The sequence below is a fragment of the Zosterops lateralis genome (genome assembly GCF_965231275.1).
Source record: "Zosterops lateralis genome assembly, chromosome: 1".
NCBI lineage: Eukaryota > Metazoa > Chordata > Aves > Passeriformes > Zosteropidae > Zosterops > Zosterops lateralis.
This window is the reverse complement of record NC_139762.1, coordinates 19,405,481-19,423,168: the sequence shown is the minus strand read 5'-3', so window position 1 is coordinate 19,423,168 and position 17,688 is coordinate 19,405,481. Positions and strand designations below refer to the sequence as shown.

General features: G+C 49.8%; 1 protein-coding gene across 2 annotated transcripts; it reads left to right on the top strand.

Moving 5' to 3' along the window:
- The first annotated feature begins 674 nt into the window (after positions 1 to 674).
- On the top strand, positions 675 to 17,427 carry BMI1 (BMI1 proto-oncogene, polycomb ring finger). 2 transcript variants are annotated; one of them, XM_083884802.1, is made up of 14 exons: positions 675 to 822; positions 1,570 to 1,681; positions 1,786 to 1,849; positions 1,935 to 1,969; positions 2,582 to 2,641; positions 10,919 to 11,052; positions 11,466 to 11,562; positions 12,297 to 12,352; positions 12,475 to 12,525; positions 12,787 to 12,895; positions 12,986 to 13,031; positions 13,566 to 13,664; positions 14,009 to 14,089; positions 14,174 to 17,427. In XM_083884802.1, exons 1-14 carry the CDS (start codon positions 690 to 692, stop codon positions 14,501 to 14,503), a joined length of 1,407 nt encoding a protein of 468 aa, XP_083740928.1. In that variant the 5' UTR covers positions 675 to 689; the 3' UTR covers positions 14,504 to 17,427. The 2 variants fall into 2 exon arrangements, with proteins under 2 accessions (XP_083740928.1, XP_083740927.1); XM_083884801.1 differs by lacking the exons at positions 675 to 822; positions 1,570 to 1,681; positions 1,786 to 1,849; positions 1,935 to 1,969; positions 2,582 to 2,641 and adding an exon at positions 5,719 to 5,911 and having other exon boundaries at positions 14,174 to 16,779.
- Positions 17,428 to 17,688: the final 261 nt, after the last annotated feature.

Sequence of the window (17,688 nt, the reverse complement as noted above, 5' to 3'; positions counted from 1 at the left end):
CATGGGGAGAGGGGGGAATATCGGATTATACTCGTAGAGATTTCAGAAGCAAAATAACATTTTTTACTGGAAGAGTGGTTAAGCATTGGAACAGGCTCCCCGGGGAGGTGATGGAGTCACCATCCCTGGAAGTGTCAAAACACCTGAGGAGATTGTGGCACTTTGTGGCACGGCTGAGTGGGCAGGGTGGTATCCAGCCGAGGGCTGGAGCTGATGGTTTCGATTTCCAGCCTCGATGGTTCTGTGATTCCCTGTATCGAAGGGAAAAGGCTCCGTTCCTGAGGATGAGATTGCCAGCAACACATTTTTGGGCTGTAAAGCTTCGCACCAACATGTGCACGTCAGTCTATTGAGATCCAGGCGCTTTGGGGATTTCACGAGACACGAGCATTTTTAGGATTCATTAAGAGCTAATTACACCCCAAACACGCCCTTGCGGCACATCTCCCACGAAAACAGCATCACCTCCTGCTCCGGGCCCCAAGGAGCGAGGGGCGACGCTGCGGACAGGCGCGGGTTGGGCGCGGGGCCGGGCGGGGCCGAACGCGGGTTGGGCGCGGGTGGATCGCGGGCTGAGCGCGGGCTGGGCGCGGGTTTTCCGCGGCCCCGCCCCGCCCCCGGCCCCGCCCCGGCCCGCGATCAGCTGCGCGCGCGTCACGTGGGCGCGTGTCGAAGGTCACGGGCCCACAATGGAGCTGTCGCCGTACGCGCAGGGCGGGTGGCGGCTGCTGGGCGACCCCCGCCGCTTCCCCCGCCGCCCCTTCGCCGCCCTCCTCCGCGCCGCCTTCCGCAGCCTCCTGGAGCAGCCGCGGGCCGGGTTGGGTGAGGCGCGGGGGGCGCGGGGGGGCGCGGGGCTCCGGCCCCCGGGGACGCGCTGGCGTGTCCGCACACACACCCACACCCCCGCACACACACCCCCACACACACACCCGGCGGGTCCTGCCCGCGGACGGCCCCGGGTGCCGCTGCGCGGGGTGTCACCGCCGGTGCCGCTGCCTCGTTAAAGCCCCGAGCTGTCCCACAGGGAGGCGGCGGGCAGGACCCCCCGCGCTTGGTGCCCGCGGGGCCGGGCCGGGCCGGGCCGGGTTAAACGGGCCGTGTTCCCGCCCCGCTCCGCTCCGTGCGGCTCTGCGGGGGCTCCACGCGTGGGCAGGACCTGCGGCAGCCCCGGCAGGAGGGCGCGCGGCCGTGCCATTAGTTGTGCGGTGTTAATGACCCCGCCGCGGACGGAGGGACGCCGGTGCCCTCCCGCCCGGTGCCCCGGTCCGCTCCTCGCCTTTGAGGGGCTGCTGAGGGTCGCGGCCGGGCTCGCGGGGGAAGCTGAGGTTTTCCTTTCGCGGCGCACGGCCCGCCTGGCACGGCCGCCCCGGCCGCGGCTCAGCCCGCACCTTCCCCGCCTCCTCCTCACCCTTCCCCGCCCGCCCTGTCCTTGCGCTCCGAACTAACAAATGTGTTTCATTTGGGGTTTTTTTTGGGGAAAGGTAGCGTTCAAAGGGCGAGCAGCAGCCTTTGGTACTGCCTGCTGGGGTTTGGCAAATAAGTGTGTCATCAGTAATTCATTTATTTTAGACGATCCAGACCTGAAAGATATTGACCCTACAGTATTAAAACATTGCCATGCTGCGGCTGCAACGTGTATTCTGGAGGCAGGGAGACAGAAAGCTGACATATCTGCTATAAGGTACTCAGACTTAGAAGCTACACCATTTTTCTAGCGGTTGTTACTTAAAAGTGTACTGCCGAGTTAATGTCAAGAGAAAACTAATAAATTCTTTTTCCCCATAGCGCATGCCTAGAAGACTGCAAACTGGATAAAGAGAGAATAGAACAATTTTGCACCGAATATCAGGTTTTTAAACCAATTTTAACATATTAATTTTTCTCCTTTCATAGGAATTCATTGAACTTAGCAATTTTTTTTTCTCTTGCTCCAGAAAAACAAGGATGCACTGGAAATCCTATTGGGAAGGTAGGTCAGTCACTCAGCAGAGACATGGTTTCACTTGCAGTTAGGTTCAAACTGCCCTGGAAAACACTTCTGCATACTTTAGATGATTAAAGTAAGTCATATTGTTCCAATAAAAAATAAAGTGCATTTTTAACAAACTCTAGAAAACAGCTGTTGGAACTTTTCTTCATTTGGAATTCTACTCTAAAATAACCTTTTAGAGCTTCCCAAGAAACATTACCAGGATCATGAAAAAGTTCTTTATTGATGGACAGCTTGAGAAAATGACCTTTTCTTTTAGCATGGGGAACTTGTAACTGTTGTGTCTTTCAGCATAGGCAGATCTCCTCTCCATATAACTGATGTGTCTTGGCGCTTGGAATATCAGATCAAGGTAATTTTAACAGATCAAGGTGTTTCTTTAGTCTGTTTTAATGCTGAGACATGACTTTTTAATATGTTCTTTGTTTTTAACTTAGAACAATCAACTTCATAAAACTTACCAGCCTTCCTATTTGGTGACTTTAAACGTAGAGGTATTGTACTCCCAGCACCCTCAAAGGAAAAAATGCAATTTCATGATTTTTAAAAAATAAAATAGACATTGCTGTTTCTTTTCTTTTTTCCCTTCAGAACAGTGATTCAGGATCACATCCAGATGTTAGTTTTAGTTGTACAATGGAGCAATTACAGGTACTTGTTTCCTTCATCATTCTGTGCTTAGCCCTAATTGTGGATGTACATGTTTTTAACAACTTGCCAATCAAAATGAAAACATATACACTATTAATTTTTAAAAAAATCTAGTACAGGGAGGTTAAGAGAATTTTCCATAAAAGTTATCCAAGTGTATTTTTGCTGTCTTTTCAAATAAAGTTGCAAAGTAACTGAATTTAGTTGCGTGGGGAGTGTTTTACATACGTGCATAAATATTTTGTCTGTTTTCATAACTGTAATCCATATGTAGATGTAGGAGGAAACTCATCATTTTCTGAAACTCTGATTTCCCGTGCTTTAAAGAAGTGATTAAAGAAGCTGGTTCAGTGATTTAAATGTGTCATGATTAAAAATAGAGAAGGAGCTGAAGGCTCCTCAGTGGTGTTAATGACATGTAAGAAATGTCCTGAAACAAACGTTGATCTTTGTTTAGCGATTTAAATGTGTAACTGAACAATAGAGGTATTGTAATGCTTGGAAGTGACCAAACTGTGGAGGATCGGGAAGAGGGCTTGGTGGGAGAGGAAAAGCAAGATATTAAAACTTAAGGTTTACACCTCCTCTTTTAAAATGTGTCTTAAAAGTTGTCCTTTTGTCAGTAATGAGTGTTTCTAGTCGGTTTGCTGGCATAGTGAAATCTGATGTGCTTTGGCTGGAGAATGGTCCTAGTGAAAAATTGCACTAAAAATATTTTCAGTGTTTTAGAAATCCATGTGGTACTTCAAAGCCTGAAGCAAATGTCAGCATTAGCCATAGTGGCAATATCAATAAAATCTCCGTGTTAATAGCAGTGCTCTGGTTTAGGAGAAAATACATTTTAAAATAAGTGTTTACCTTCAGTTCCCACTTTTCTGACCGCAGTGTAAAATACAGAGCTATTTGATTATTTGCTTGCATTGTTGTTCATCAGTTGCAACACTTCTTAGAGCTACAAGGCGCTAGTTTCACTTGCGTGTCTATAAAAGAAATATTCCGCTCTTCTAACTGACCTTTAAAAAATACACTTATTCTAAAACTCTCTTTCATCTCTTAGGACTTAGTGGGAAAGCTAAAAGATGCTGCTAAAAGTCTAGAACGAGCAACTCAGATGTGATTGAAGGAAGGTGTCAGCCTGCTGAAGTACTCTCCTTCCTCAGTGTCTCCTAAATGACAAATGTCTTTCATCTCTTGATGCAAACTGGGATTTTATTTAAGTCCTTGGATGTGAATTAAGCGAAACAACTTTTTTACGCGCGCACTGGGTATTCCTGGCTCGTGTAATTTTTTTTTATTAACTCCTGTTAAGTGTTTGCTGAACTGTCGTGTCATCAGAGTATTCCTTCTATCTTATTTTGTATATTTTTACAACTGCCACTGCTTTTTTTTTTTTTTTTCCCTCTCTGATCTAATAAAAGTTTATTCGCGCCTGTTGTGCAGTTTCTATGGATGAATTAGCTGTACCTAACAGTAAGATGCTAAAACGATAGATGAGCTCAGCGAGGCAAAAGCGCCTTCCCGAGCGGCGGCTCCGGCGCGTTTTGCCGGATCGCCCGCCGCGCTTTGTCATTTCCAGCCGCCCTCACATCTCTCCTACGAGGAAAAGCTGGACCCCGGCGCGGGGGGCAAGAAAGGATTCGGTTTAATCTTGTGGAGCCCGGGCGCCCCACGGAAAGCCGGCGGGGTCCGCGGAACGGAGCGGAGGCGGGCGGCGGCCCCGGCTGGACGGCGCGGCCGCTGTTGCTGCTGCTGCCGGCGGCATCCCCCGCCTCGGGGCCTCGGGCCGCGCCCGCACCTGCCGGGGCTGAGAGCGGCCCCGCGGGGGATGCGCGGCGGCGGCCGGGCCGGGCCCTCACCGCGGAGCGGGGCTTTTCGCTCTCCGCTGCTCCGCGCTCCAGCGGCGGGCGGCGTCTTCTCCCCGCCGGAGGCGAGCACCGCCGGGTTCCCCGCTCCGCTCCCGCCCGCTCCGCTCCGCCCGCCGGGAGTGGGGACTCCGCGGGTCCCCGCCACACCGCCCCCGCCGCCGCTCGGCGCGGAAAAGCCTCCGCGGGCCCCGAGGGGACGGGTCGCCTCGACGGCGGCGGCTCCGCGCGGGCGCGGCGGGGCGGGGGGCGCGCGGCGGCGCACGCGGTGGCGGAGGCGCGAGGCCGCGGCGCGGAGCCCCCGGGGGGTCCCGCGGGACTGGACGGGGGGGGGAGCGCGCAACAAGTGCGCGGAGGGGGCCGGGGCCGCGGGACGGGCGGCGTGTGCGGCCGGCGGAGGATGCGGAGGCAGCGCCGGGCAGGGCGGGGGCCGCGGGACCGGAGCGGGAGAACCGCGGAGGGGGCGCGGGAAGGAGCGCGGGAGGCGCCGGGGCCGCGGCGGGCGGGAGGGAGGCGCGGAGCGGGGCCGGGGGTCGGGGCGGGCGGGGAGGAGAAGGAGGAAAGGGAGGAAAGGGAGGAAAAGGAGGAAAAGGAGGCATCGGCGGCGCGCGGGCGAGCGCGTGCAGGGCCGGGGGGAGGGGAGGGAGGGAAAGGGAGGGGGCGGCGGCGGGGGAGGGGAGGGAGCGGGCGGGGGAGGGAGGGAGGGAGCGAGGGAGGGGGAGGAGGAGGAGGCCGGGGTGCGGGATTGGGTCACGGGGAGGCTGCCGGGCCCCGGCGGCAGCGCCGCTAATTCCCAGGCCGCCCTTAAGGAATGAGGCGCCCCACGTGACGCTGGCGGGGCGGGCGAACTCCGAGCCATTTTGGGGACGGTGTCAGTTTCCACTGTGTGCCTTCAGCGTTGCATTCTTCCCTCCTCCGCCCTCCTCCCGCCCGCCCGCCCGCCCGCCCTCCTTCCCTCCTTCCCTCCCCGGGTCCCCGCCACCAACTATGAAATAACAACAACAATAATACTCGTAATAATAACAATAATAATAAAGGAAGGAACGCGAGAGAGGCCGCGAGGCGGAGCGGGGGGCAGAGGGAGAGACAATGGGCTGGTGGAGAGAGGAGCCATCCGGAGCGCGGAGCCGGAGCGCTGGCAGCGCCTGAGCCGCCCGGCGGCCCCTCGGCGGGAGCGGAGCGCGGGGAGAGCAGCGGGGCCCGCGGCGGCCCAGGGACCCGGCCGTGCCGCCACCAACATGAGCGGAGCGCAGCGGCGGCGGCGGCAATAAGCTTATTGCAATTGACAGCGTCTGCAGTTCATTTCAAGATGGCCGCTTGGCTCACATTCATTTTCTGCTGAACGACTTTTAACTTTCATTGTCTTTTTTGGCCGCTCCGATCGTCCCCCGCCGGCTCCGTTTTCCGGGTACGTATGAAGCGGGGTGTCGCCTCACCGAGGGCGGGGGGCTCGGGGGGCTCGGCGGCGGTTTTGGGCCGGTTTGGGGGCTGCGAAGGGGCGCCTAGGTGTCCCCCGAGCTCTCCGTATGGGAAAAGCGCTGACAGGCTGCTCCAGCCACACACACACACACAGACACGCAGCAGCGGCAGCCTGTGCACTCGCTCGCCTTACGCACCCACATTTGCAAATTTTAGTTCCTTTCTTTCTCCAGACGCCCCCTAAAACCTTTCTGTGCACATGGCCCCCGAGGAGAATATTTATATTTCCCGACCCTGCTGCCAGCCCGGCCCGAGCGCCCTTTGTTTAAAGGCAGATTTTGATTAAACAGGGACGTTCGTGAAATCTGGTGCTGCCTGGGTCAAGTGATTTCGGTCCTCCCCGAAAGAAACGTGTCTGGGGGGGGTTAAAATGTCAGATAACGCCCCCATTTTATAGGGACGGAGCCAGCGGGGGGTAGCGATCCTCCTGGGGGGGTTGTTAGGCGCCGGGGCACCCCGCAGAAAATGTTATTAACTTAAGTTGGACAAGTACTCCTGTGAAATTGGATGGGTTGTAAGATGGCGGTTCCCAGTTGTTTCCAATGTCTCCTCTTACGTTTCTGCTCTAAATGCTGAACTTTAGGGGTTTGTGCCTACTGGGAGAGGCAAGGGGTGGCCAGTGCCGGGAAATAACTTTTTGGGGGGGTAATGAGAGCACTTCTATGCGGTCTTGGGGCGCTGGGGCGAGCGGTTCGCTGGAGCCTTTGGAGCAAAGGTGATGTGTCTGCGGGACGCGGAGGGGGGGTGGTGTGTGCGAATTTCTTTTCTCTGCTTGGTATTTTTTTTCCCCTGAGCCCGGGAAGGGTAAATTTACATGAAATCCTTTGTCAGATCTTGAAGATGTCACGAGTGGGCTCCTCGTGCTGCTTATGGGCAGCACTTGAAAGTTGTTGGTGTTACGCTTTTATAATTGAATGGCCTTGGCAATATATAAAGCGAGATGTTTCTGTGTGTTTGCTGTAAACATTTGCAAATAATCAGGTGAAAATAAGCAGGAAAAAAATCGCATTTCCATAAAAGTGAGGCAGTAACTTTTCAGCCTCTGAAAACTTTGATTCACTCCTCTACTCTCCAGAAAAGTCTAAGAATACCTGGGCATGTGGACCCCTTTGCAAGCTTGGCGCTAAAAGATTTTTTTTGCGTAGTCTGTAGTGGTGAGAGCAGCTTCTGTTATGGGACCGTCCCCAAGACCAGGGACGGTCAGCACAGTCCAGTAAAACTACTCTGAGTGACTCTGTGCAGCTCGTCCTGGGAACTGAGGCTTGAGTTGCACTTCGCCAGAGACACGAAGTCTTGACCTACCTGATCGCTTAGATATTACAAAATTAACATTTTAGTGTACTTTTAGAAGTAGATAGATTGTGTCTTATGCCTAGTCCCAGGGAGGCGATTTGAGAGGCTGGAGTCCTTTTTGCACTCTGTTGCCAATGTTCAGGTCTTTTCTCGCTGCAGCGACTTGTGCAGAGATACTTGAGTTCGTGTGGCTCCTCTGAAAGAACTACTGTCCTCTCCTTTAAAACATATGCGGCCATTCTTAAGCGAAGGAGTAATAACAGGCTCGATAGTACAAGTGGCTCTGGCTGATAATGGGTGAAGATGTGGAATGAAGGCTGCTTTATTCCTTATGAGAGTTTTCCGAGAGGAGCTGGGTGCAAAGTACACAAACCTATCTGAGTGATGCTTCTATTTTTTATGTATGTATTTTCTGTTAGAGACCTGTCGAGCAAGGGTTGATAGCTTATTGCCTTTATGGATTTTTAATAATGTTGCTGATTCTTAGCAGGAGAATGCACTTCTGTTTTTCTTCATTTTGACATAACTTGTTTAAGGCCTCTATATAATCGGTTGGCTGGCAGTGTTTACTTCTAGCAGGTATTATCCACATATATTTTATGTTTAGCTGTTCCGTGTGTCAGTGTGTAAATATATATTGTCCTGGCTAAGAGGCTAATTGTATTTCTGTGAAGTGTTGGCATTCCCCGTGCGATCAGCAGGAGCAGAAAAAACATCTGAAAGGGTTTCCCTCGTACCAAGATATTAAACTCAGGCTGCTGTAGTAAAATGTGCTACGTTGATGTTCCATCCCCGCAGGCAGAGACACGCGTGTGCCTGTGCGGGTGGCTTTGGGGAGAAATGAGGTGCCTGGTGCAGCTCGCTGGGCAAGATCACTGATTTTCAAGATAGCTCATAGCACGTTGAAAATGTTTTAACTTTGGGCAATAAATAATGCGCATTTAGGGGTTGCTTCGACAAAACAGGTTTCACGGTTGAATTTAATCCCCCTCCATTTGGGAAGAGGCTACGCCTGCGTGAAATAAACGCGTTAATGTCTTGAAAGGTTTGTCCCAGTCTGTCAGGGCTGGGAAGGAATTTTCGGTCAGCCGACTTGTGTGACCTCGGTCACTTCTGGGGGTTTTGTGGCGTTTTTTGGGTTTAGATATTTATGAATTATAAGGCAGTGACTTGAACAAATAAAACACAGAACCGTGAAAGCAGCCTGTCCATGTGTAAGTACCTAAGGGGGCTCCAGAGCCGCCGGCTTCAGGGCGCTGGGTTCTTCAGAAAGGCATGCAGAAACTCCGTCTCTGCCTTTTCTGGGAAAAGCAAAACCTCGGTATCAGTTTAAAAGGAAGAAGCGGAGGGTCAGGGACCCTGGAAGCGACATTTAAACCGCAGTACAATGCAGCGGGGGTCTTGCTTTCCCGCACCGTGCTGGGAACAGCTTTAGGGACCTGGTCTGGCTTGGTGCTTCTGGAACTTTGCTTTTCTTTGTGCTGGCCGGCTATGGTTTGATGTTGGGGATTTTTAGCTGCTGTTCACTCGAGGGTTCTCCTGCAGCAACAAGAGAAGTTTCCTGGTCAGGGTCGCTCGTTGGCGCTGTGGACACCTCTGACGAATATTGAACCCCTGTCCTGGTCAGTTTGGCTGACGTTCAAAGCCTTTAGAAAGCTTAGGGTGTTGCCTTTTTTTTTTTTTTTTCCTCTATTTTTTTTTTTTTCTTTTTTCCCCCGCTGCCCAGCACTGAAGTTTGCGAGGGGCTGCTCGCATCTCGAGCACACGGTGCTGCGGTGAGAGGTGGCTCCAGGCTCTGCCTCGGGAGGAGTGGGGACCAGGAACGGGAGCTGCTGTGCTGGGAGCACTGACCTGGGGAAATTAATGGCTTGGGCTGGAGCAACGTTGTTTCATTACATTTTTTCAGGATCTATTTGACAGAAAATAATTTACTCTACAATGACGTGGCTGACAGGGTTTTTTTTTTTCCCCTGTGTGTGCTTTTCCCTTTATCTGTTATTCCCTCTCATTTTAAACAGTGTGTATGCATCCAGCGTTGGTGCCAGTGCATCCGATGGGGTTTTATGGGTTTCAGACTATGAAAATGACATTTGTTTTTCACTCTTCTCTCTGCATTGTGTTGACAAGGTGTTGATTTAGCTTTAGGAATGATCTGGTCACATGGTCCTTCGCATGTTGTCACTAATGTACCGTTTAAAGTCGGTTTGGGCTTTTCTCCCCTTCTTGGTGCGCTTTATTGCTGAAAAGGGGGGCTAGTCAAGGATCCGGAGACTTGTTTTCTCCTTTCCAAGCACCTTACTCCGGTGATGCAAACCTCTTTACACCTTTTGCAAAACTTTGCACCGCGCTTGCCTCGTCCGCGGGATGATTTTCAAACAAGCGTCAAAAGGTGGGAGAAGGAAAGAAAGAGAAAGGAAAAGAGCTGGGGGTGAGAGCGAGGTAGGAAGGAGCAAAGCGAGGAGAGCGGAGAAGGGGAGCGGGGCTGCCGGCGCGGCGGGGCGGGAGCGGGAGCAGGAGCCGGAGCCGGAGCCGGGCACCCACCCCGGAGCGGGGCTCGGTCCCGGGAGCGCGGCGCGGATCTGCTCGGCGGAGGGAGGGAGCGGAGGGGGAGAGGAGCTATCTCAGACCAGCTCCTCGCACCGAGTCGACGTGGAGAGAGGCCCCTGAGAGGATCCGAAATGGCCGAGGCTCGGGAGGAGCCTCTGGCACTCGCCTCGGCCGGGCTGGGACCCCAAAGCCGGGGCCGCCCCCGCCGCCCGCACCGCGCCCGGGCACCTCCGGCTGGTGCCACCCGACCCCGCCCGGCCGCTCCCGCCTCCCCCTCCCCTCCTTTGGCGGCCCGGGCTCCCAGACCCCCGCGGGCTCCTCCACCCCCTCCGCCAGCCCCCGGGCCCCGCGTCCCACCCCCTGGCCCGGCCCGGCCCGGCCCGGCCCGCCCCCCCGGCCGCCCCCCGCCCGGCTCTCGTGTGTTCCCAGCGGTGGCAGGATGCCAAGTGTAAGTGTAAGTTGCTATAGCAACCCCCTCGGAGAGCGGAGCGGATCCGGATCGGCACCGAGCCGCAGCGGCAGCCGCCCGGACCCCCCCGGCGGGCCGGCCCCGCCGCCCCGGTGCCCGGCCCCGCTCCGAGGTGCGTGTGTCCCCCCCCTCCGGCCCTCCCCCCGCCGCCCCTCCCCGCGCTCCGGAAATGCCAGGGCAGCCGCACCGGGAGGCGCTGGTTCCCCTTTGTGCTGCTCGCCGGCAGCCCGGTGCCCGCCGCGGCTCCCCCGGAGCTCCCCGCCGCATCGCCGCCGAGCCGCCCGCGCCGCCGGAGCCGCCGGAGCCGCCGCGCCGCGGGAACGGCCCGAGCCCGCCGGGGAACGGCGCGGTGGGTGCCGCGGAACGGCCGCTCCTGGCGGGGCTGCGCCCAGGCCGGCCCGGGGCGGTGCGGTGCGGGGACGCCCCGCCGGCCTCGGGACCTGCCCCCGCCCGCCGCCCGGCCCCGCGCCGCCGCCGCCGCCGCCTTCGTCTTCCGCGCCCGGTCTTCCTCTGCGCCGGGGGATGCGATGCGATGCACGGGGGAAGGGGATGCGCCGGACCGCGGCACCTGGGACTCCGCCGCGCTCGTCGCCGCTGACCGACCCTCTGTGTGTGTGTGTCTTTCAGAGCCGCTCCTCGCCACGCCAAAATGCACCGAACAACCAGAATCAAAATAACCGAGCTAAACCCCCATCTCATGTGCGTGCTCTGCGGCGGGTACTTCATTGATGCAACAACCATCATAGAGTGCCTCCACTCCTGTAAGTACGACCGGGCGCTCCGCGGTTTTCCCCAGCCGCTTCCCTCCTTTCCCGGCATCCCGGGAACACACATGGGAAAAAAAAAAAATCCTCCCAAGCCCAAACCCCTCGAGGGGCTCGGAACCGACGCCCTCCTCCTCCCCGACGGGAGGGGAAGTAGATGTTCCAGCCGCGGTGCAGATTTTCTGAGGACGGCCCTACGGTCTTTGTTAAAGTAATAATATATGTACTATAAGCGTCTCCTTTTCATGGTAATTGCAGCTTATTTGGGTAGTTGTTTAGCTTAAGCAGCGTGTTGCTGACAATGGACGATTTGCTCTAGCTTGCATAGTTTAGAAAATCGCACCTTTATCTATGCATATCTGAGCGGCACCTAGGAGCATCACTAAAAGCCTGTGGTGTTTGACTTACAGTCTGTAAGACCTGTATCGTGCGTTACTTGGAGACCAGCAAGTATTGTCCTATCTGTGATGTCCAAGTTCACAAAACTCGACCGCTTTTGAATATAAGGTAGGAGAAAGTTGGGAAGTGCACAGCCCATCTCTCGTTTTGCTTTATATGGGGAGACCAGCAGTAGTCGGTGTCAATGTTATCTCTTCGTCTGCAATTTAAATCTGAAAGGGCTTGTCAATTTACAAACTACCTTGTGTGTATGTGCTCTCTTTGGAGTTTCTTCACTGCTTGAAACTGAAGATTCCTCTATATGTGAGACAGAAAGGTTTTGTTGGTCTATTTTAGCATGCACCAATCATTGATGCCTCTTCCCTGTCCCCCATTCTCCTGTACCACCCCGACAGTTCTTGCCTCTACTTTCTTTCTGTATCTCCAAGACATGCATCACTCCAAACACAGCTCGTAGTCATGAAAACTCCTGCTGCAACTTTCCAAACTGTGAGGCAAAAGCCTTTAAAATATCACTTGCTTTTCAAAAACATTTTTGTTGTTAGCACTGCTTTTTGCTCTTTTTACTTTCTGGGGAGGACATGTAGTTTTTTAAAGCCTTTCTTCAGTCTTTCAGTTTTGGGGACACAGATGACTTTTGGTTCAGAGTGGTATTTAGAGCAGGGTTAGTTTGATTACAAAGTCCTGTAAGTTAACTTTTTATGGCTGGCCTACCACTTTGTAGAAGATGCCTTGTAGTTGTGAAAGTTGATAAGTGAGGATCTGCCATTTGGATTAAAATACTGCTTCATCTTAATTTTATTCATGCTTAATTTTATGTTGTGGGGCTGTTATTTTTTCAGGTCGGATAAAACTCTCCAAGATATTGTATACAAGCTAGTACCAGGCCTTTTCAAAAGTAAGTAGTTAAATCAGGTATTTTATTAAGAGCAGATAAACAAAACCAGAGCCGCTATCCTGTATCAATACCGTGAGTTACAGAGTAACTTCTAAAAGAAAAATATATGCTTTTCCATCTAGATGAAATGAAAAGAAGAAGGGATTTTTATGCTGCTCATCCGTCGGCTGATGGTAAAAGCTTCTCGTTCACAACTTTCATACATATAGCATTGAGCTAGATGTTTTACTGTTTCCTTCTTAACTTACAAGTGATGTATTACCGTCACAGAATTTTAAGAAGTGAAGTCAGCATAATAAAAGTTTATTGTTTTAACAGTCAGGTAGCTCTCATTCATTATCTTACTGTGAAGACTTTTTTTCTTGTTACTGAGAATTGCAATTCTTCCTGATTTGAATTTCAAAATGTAAATTATTGTGGAAATTTCTGTGCAGCTGCCAATGGCTCTAATGAAGACAGGGGAGAAGTGGCTGATGAAGACAAAAGAATTATAACAGACGACGAGATAATAAGCTTATCCATTGAATTCTTTGACCAGAATAGGCAAGTTCCAGAATGACAAAATTTTATGTTTACCTGTTCAATAGCACCTGTATTTATTATTTGTTGTAATTGTGTAATTTCTTCTCACAGACTGGAGAGAAAAGGAAATAAGGAGAAAGACAAATCAAAGGAAGAGGTAAATAACTTTCCTTTACTCCAAAGGAAACATCACACACACACACACAACTTTGAGGCGGGTCTGTATCTGAGAAAAATATGTAGGTATGTGTGTCTAGAACAAAGGAAGCACAGCTCCTATTATGGCACTAGGTACAGAAGAGGTAAAATATTTTCATTCAGCTGTATATGCAGGCAGCTTTCTAAAACTAAAAATACCTGCAGTGTTACTTTTAAAGCAGAATCTGATTTTTTGTCAAAGTTTGGGGAAATATTTAATAATTTATTAAAAAATAATAATATGTACTGCACATGTACCATAAAAAGATATTAAATATAATACATGTCTATTTAGTTCCAATTTTATATTACTTTTTCTAGAACTGTAATTTGCCGCTTATTTCCAATGTGCCCTCTAAGACAGCAGGCATTGTTGTATTACAGGTCATAATTTAGTGAGGTGCACTTTTTTCAACATGAAACATTGGAATGCAACATTGGTGGGAGTAATTGCTCATTCTCGGTAGACTGATTTTCTTTACTGTGCCACTAGGTGAATGACAAAAGATACTTGCGCTGCCCAGCAGCAATGACAGTGATGCATCTAAGAAAGTTCCTGCGGAGTAAGATGGATATACCTAACACTTTCCAGGTACCCGTGGGGAAAGAGTGATTTTTTTTGTTTGTTTGTTTGGGTTTTTTGGGGTTTCCTTTGGTAGGACTCATTTTCTCATTACAGCCAGTTGCAGCAAGTGGTAACAACCAAGTGTTTCTGGTGTGTGCCATACGTTATTTGGTTTGTTTTTAAAATATCTGTCTGTAGAGTTCAGCGACAGGGTAATTTTTTTAGTGCTGTAAATACCAAAGTATTAAGAAATTGCACCTTGGTGTATTTGTGATATCTGTGACAGTGGGGCTATTTTTACCTCAGAACAGTCATGTGCTAGGGGTAAATGCCTGGATGCTCCTTAATGCAAGCGTTCGTATCTTGAACAGATCGATGTGATGTATGAAGAGGAGCCTCTGAAGGACTATTACACCCTAATGGATATTGCCTACATCTATACCTGGAGGCGGGTGAGTATTTCCATGTGCCTCCTGGGAGGGTGCAGGTCATGGCCTGGGCAGGGCACTTACCAGGATCTTCCTTTTGCTTTGCAGAATGGGCCTCTGCCCTTGAAATACCGGGTCCGACCTACTTGCAAGAGGATGAAGATCAGTCACCAGAGGGAAGGCTTGAATAACAGTGGGGAGCTGGAAAGTGACTCTGGGAGCGACAAGGCGAGCAGCCCAGCAGGAGGCATCCCTTCCACCTCCTCCTGTTTGCCCAGCCCCAGCACACCAGTCCAGTCTCCTCACCCCCAATTTCCCCACATCTCCAGCACCATGAATGGCACCAGCAGCAGCCCCAGCAGTAACCACCAGTCCTCCTTTACCAACAGAGCTCGGAAAACATCAATAAATGGCTCCTCAGCCACTTCATCTGGTTGATGTGCCAACCAGGCTACCACCCTCACCCCTCCTTTATATAGATCTTTCCATGCCATTACAGCTTTATAGATGCTAATCCATGTGACTATCATCCAAATTGCTTTCTTTTGTAGTAACACTGAACTTGGCTATAAAAGGCGGACTAGGTGACATTCAGGATGGACGTTAATGGAAACGCAAGTTTGAAATGTAAATTGTATTCAGAGGACTGGGAAGCAAACAAAAGTTACACCTTCACCTGTTCTGAATGATGTGGAGTTGTTTCTGTCCCCATCATCTGGAGCCAGGAGTCTCCAGAAGTCAATACAAATCCTGGGAAGTAGTTTGTTAATCCAGACTAACTCCTCCATTGCGTTCTCTTCAATTGTTATTGTTCTTATACTGTTTTGTGAACCTGTAGAAAGCAAGTGCTTTTTCATCTTGAAATCCAACAAAATTGAAAGAATATGCATAGAAAAATGCATAAATGTAGCCATGTCACTGTGAATAACAATTTTTGCGTATTAGCCATTTTGATTCTTATGTTGCATCTTTTACTTCTCTGTTGCTGCGCAGAACCGATCAAAAGAAAAGTAAACTTCAGTTTTACAATCTGTATGCCTAAAAGCGGGTATTACCGTTTTATTTACTGACTTGTTTAAATGATTCGCTTTTGTAAGAATCAGATGGCATTATGCTTATTGTACAATGCCATATTGGTATATGACATAACAGGAAACAGTATTGTATGATATATTTATAAATACTATAAAGAAAATATTGTGTTTCATGCACTCATGATATGGTTGTTAAATTTCTAAACTGGTTCGACCCTTGCAGATGCCGCCTGTTTGAGCTTTGCTCATACTGCAAGAAACACGTTGTGTGTGAGAGCTACAGTATTGGGAAAGCACATTCAAGTCTCTCTGATAACCTGGAGGCAATTGGCAATCTTAAAAGGATTTTACTTGCTTTGTCTTTTTTTTTTTTTTTTCTTTCAAGTGGAATATTTTTACCAAATGTTGAAGTGATACAGTGAAAAAAAAAAAGAAATCAAGGGACATGGAAATTTTAGACCTGTTTGGTTACCTTTTTATTATTTGGTGTGGTGGGACTGTGTTTTTAAAAGCACATGGAATCATTATAGAAGCCATAAACTATTTGATATAAATTTTAAGGAACCAGCAAGTGGCTGGATGAAGGCATTTTATCTAAATTTGTTTTAATATATATGTATATGGTACAGTACTAACTTCATTAAAATTTAACTGGTACTTTAATATTTCAAATAAATTGTGGAGAATGCCTTCTCTTTAATGGCCTGCAAGTAGGTGCATTTTATTAGAGGCTTCTAAGGGTGGGGTTTTTTCAATAGGAGGAACTTTTCCACCATAAAATATGAACAGTCCAGAACACTTTTCAGTTTGTGCTTTGCTTTGGTCGAACTTTGTGTGTGTTCATCACCCATCAGTTATACATTTGTGAGGGTGTTTATTCTATATGGATATTGTTTCATGTTTGTATGGAAAAATTGTAGTTAAACATTTCATTGTCTCCAGTCTGCAAAAGAAGCACAATTCTTATTGCTTTGTCTTGCTTATAGTCATTAAATCATTACTTTTGCATATAAATTGCTGTTACTTGTCCTGCTTGTTTTTATAGACCAGGTGATTGCAAATCCTCCACAAGGTTATTGCTTATTGATGTATATGTCTTGTTAAACAAGAGTTGATATTTTTTTCCTGTAGTAAACATGTACAGTTCAATTTCAACAGTAAAAACTTCAGTTTTATATACACGAATAACTTTCATTTATAGCTGATCAAAGAAATAAACAAATAAAAGGGATAATTCATTGAAAAGTAGCAAATTACCTCTGTTGATATTGTGGTGTTAAAGGACAAATATCTTGTTCTCATGGGAAGTATTTCTGTGTGTACCAAAGATTTTAGTGAACAGTACAGTATAGCATACTAAAGTACAAAGAGGGAAAAAACTAGAAATTGTAGTGATTTGTTTTGGTTGCCTGTCTTGAAAACATTTGCTGTTCTTTATTTGAGCCTGATTTATTCTTGAAAATAAGCAAATGGTGCATCCTCACGTCCCAGTCAGCCACAGGTTTTAACCTCCTCTCTGTTCAAACTTAGCCCCTCTTAAACTGCTCTGTCTGAGAAGGGAAGAATTTGATTTTTGTGATGGCAAGTGCCATGTTCTGCCTGTGCTGCCCTGGATTACTTCTTAAAGCCTCAGTAGAACTAAATACATTTTAATATAAAGATATCTCTCAATGCGACTGAATGTCTATCTTGGCACGATTCCCTCAACTACATGAGTGAATCACACTCTACTGGTTGGATTATTTCGCCCAAAAACCAGCACTGAACCTGCTGCAGAGGCTTGTACGTTAGCACACTGATCAAAATGTGCTTAATTTTACTTGAAATAGCAGTTAATCACTACTTCTAGCATCAATAACGGAGCTATTCTCGGTCTTTGTGGAGTGCCCGTGAAGCACTCGGCAGTGAAACAGCGGTTGGATATTTCCCTTCGGGATTTACTAAGCTCTTAGAGTATTTTCGACATTTCCCAATTTGACATCTCCTGTCTGAACAAGAACAAACGCTCTAGTAGCTCTCTTGCCGAGGTGCAAAAGCCGCCGAGGATGTTTGTGCTGCCATGTGAAACTCTTGTTTTGCTGCTGGCCCTGCGCAGATGGCACTGCCATGCGTATGTACTGCTGAGCACAACTGGGAGGGCGATCAAACATAGCATCTTGGTGTTCTACTTGTGAAGCTGCTCTGTCAGCCTTCCCGGTTTCACAATACTTTCCTTTGCATGTACATAGTGACAGGTTTTCCTTTTACACGTGCCGAAATTCGCCCTGATAGGAAAGAAATCTCTGCTCGGTACGTGTGAGGGGAGTCTTCATTACCCGACGTTGCGTTTCTATAGATGGAGGGATAAAAGCGGAGTCTGCTGCGTTTTCCTGAGCTTGTTAAACCCGCGATCTGGTCAAGGACAGAGGCAGGAATGGTCTGTGCCGGCTGGAAAAGGATGTTTTTCTGCCTTCGTCCGACCAGATTTCCCGCCCTGGTTCAACAGTCTGTAGCTCCAAGCAGCGCTTTTGTGTCCGGCACGAATGGGGATCCAGCCCCGGGGAAAGCTGCAGAAAGGCTCCATACGCTTCTGGAGAAGACGGACGGAAA

What these genes read in the sequence shown, in the direction of transcription:
- BMI1 (XM_083884802.1), top strand. Translation starts at nt 690, where the DNA reads ATGGAGCTGTCGCCGTACGCGCAGGGCGGGTGGCGGCTGCTGGGCGAC. An exon ending in GCTGACATATCTGCTATAAG is followed by an intron (nt 1,682 to 1,785) that starts GTACTCAGACTT and finishes TTTTCCCCATAG; the next exon opens with CGCATGCCTAGAAGACTGCA. An exon ending in TGCTCATCCGTCGGCTGATG is followed by an intron (nt 12,526 to 12,786) that starts GTAAAAGCTTCT and finishes ATTTCTGTGCAG; the next exon opens with CTGCCAATGGCTCTAATGAA.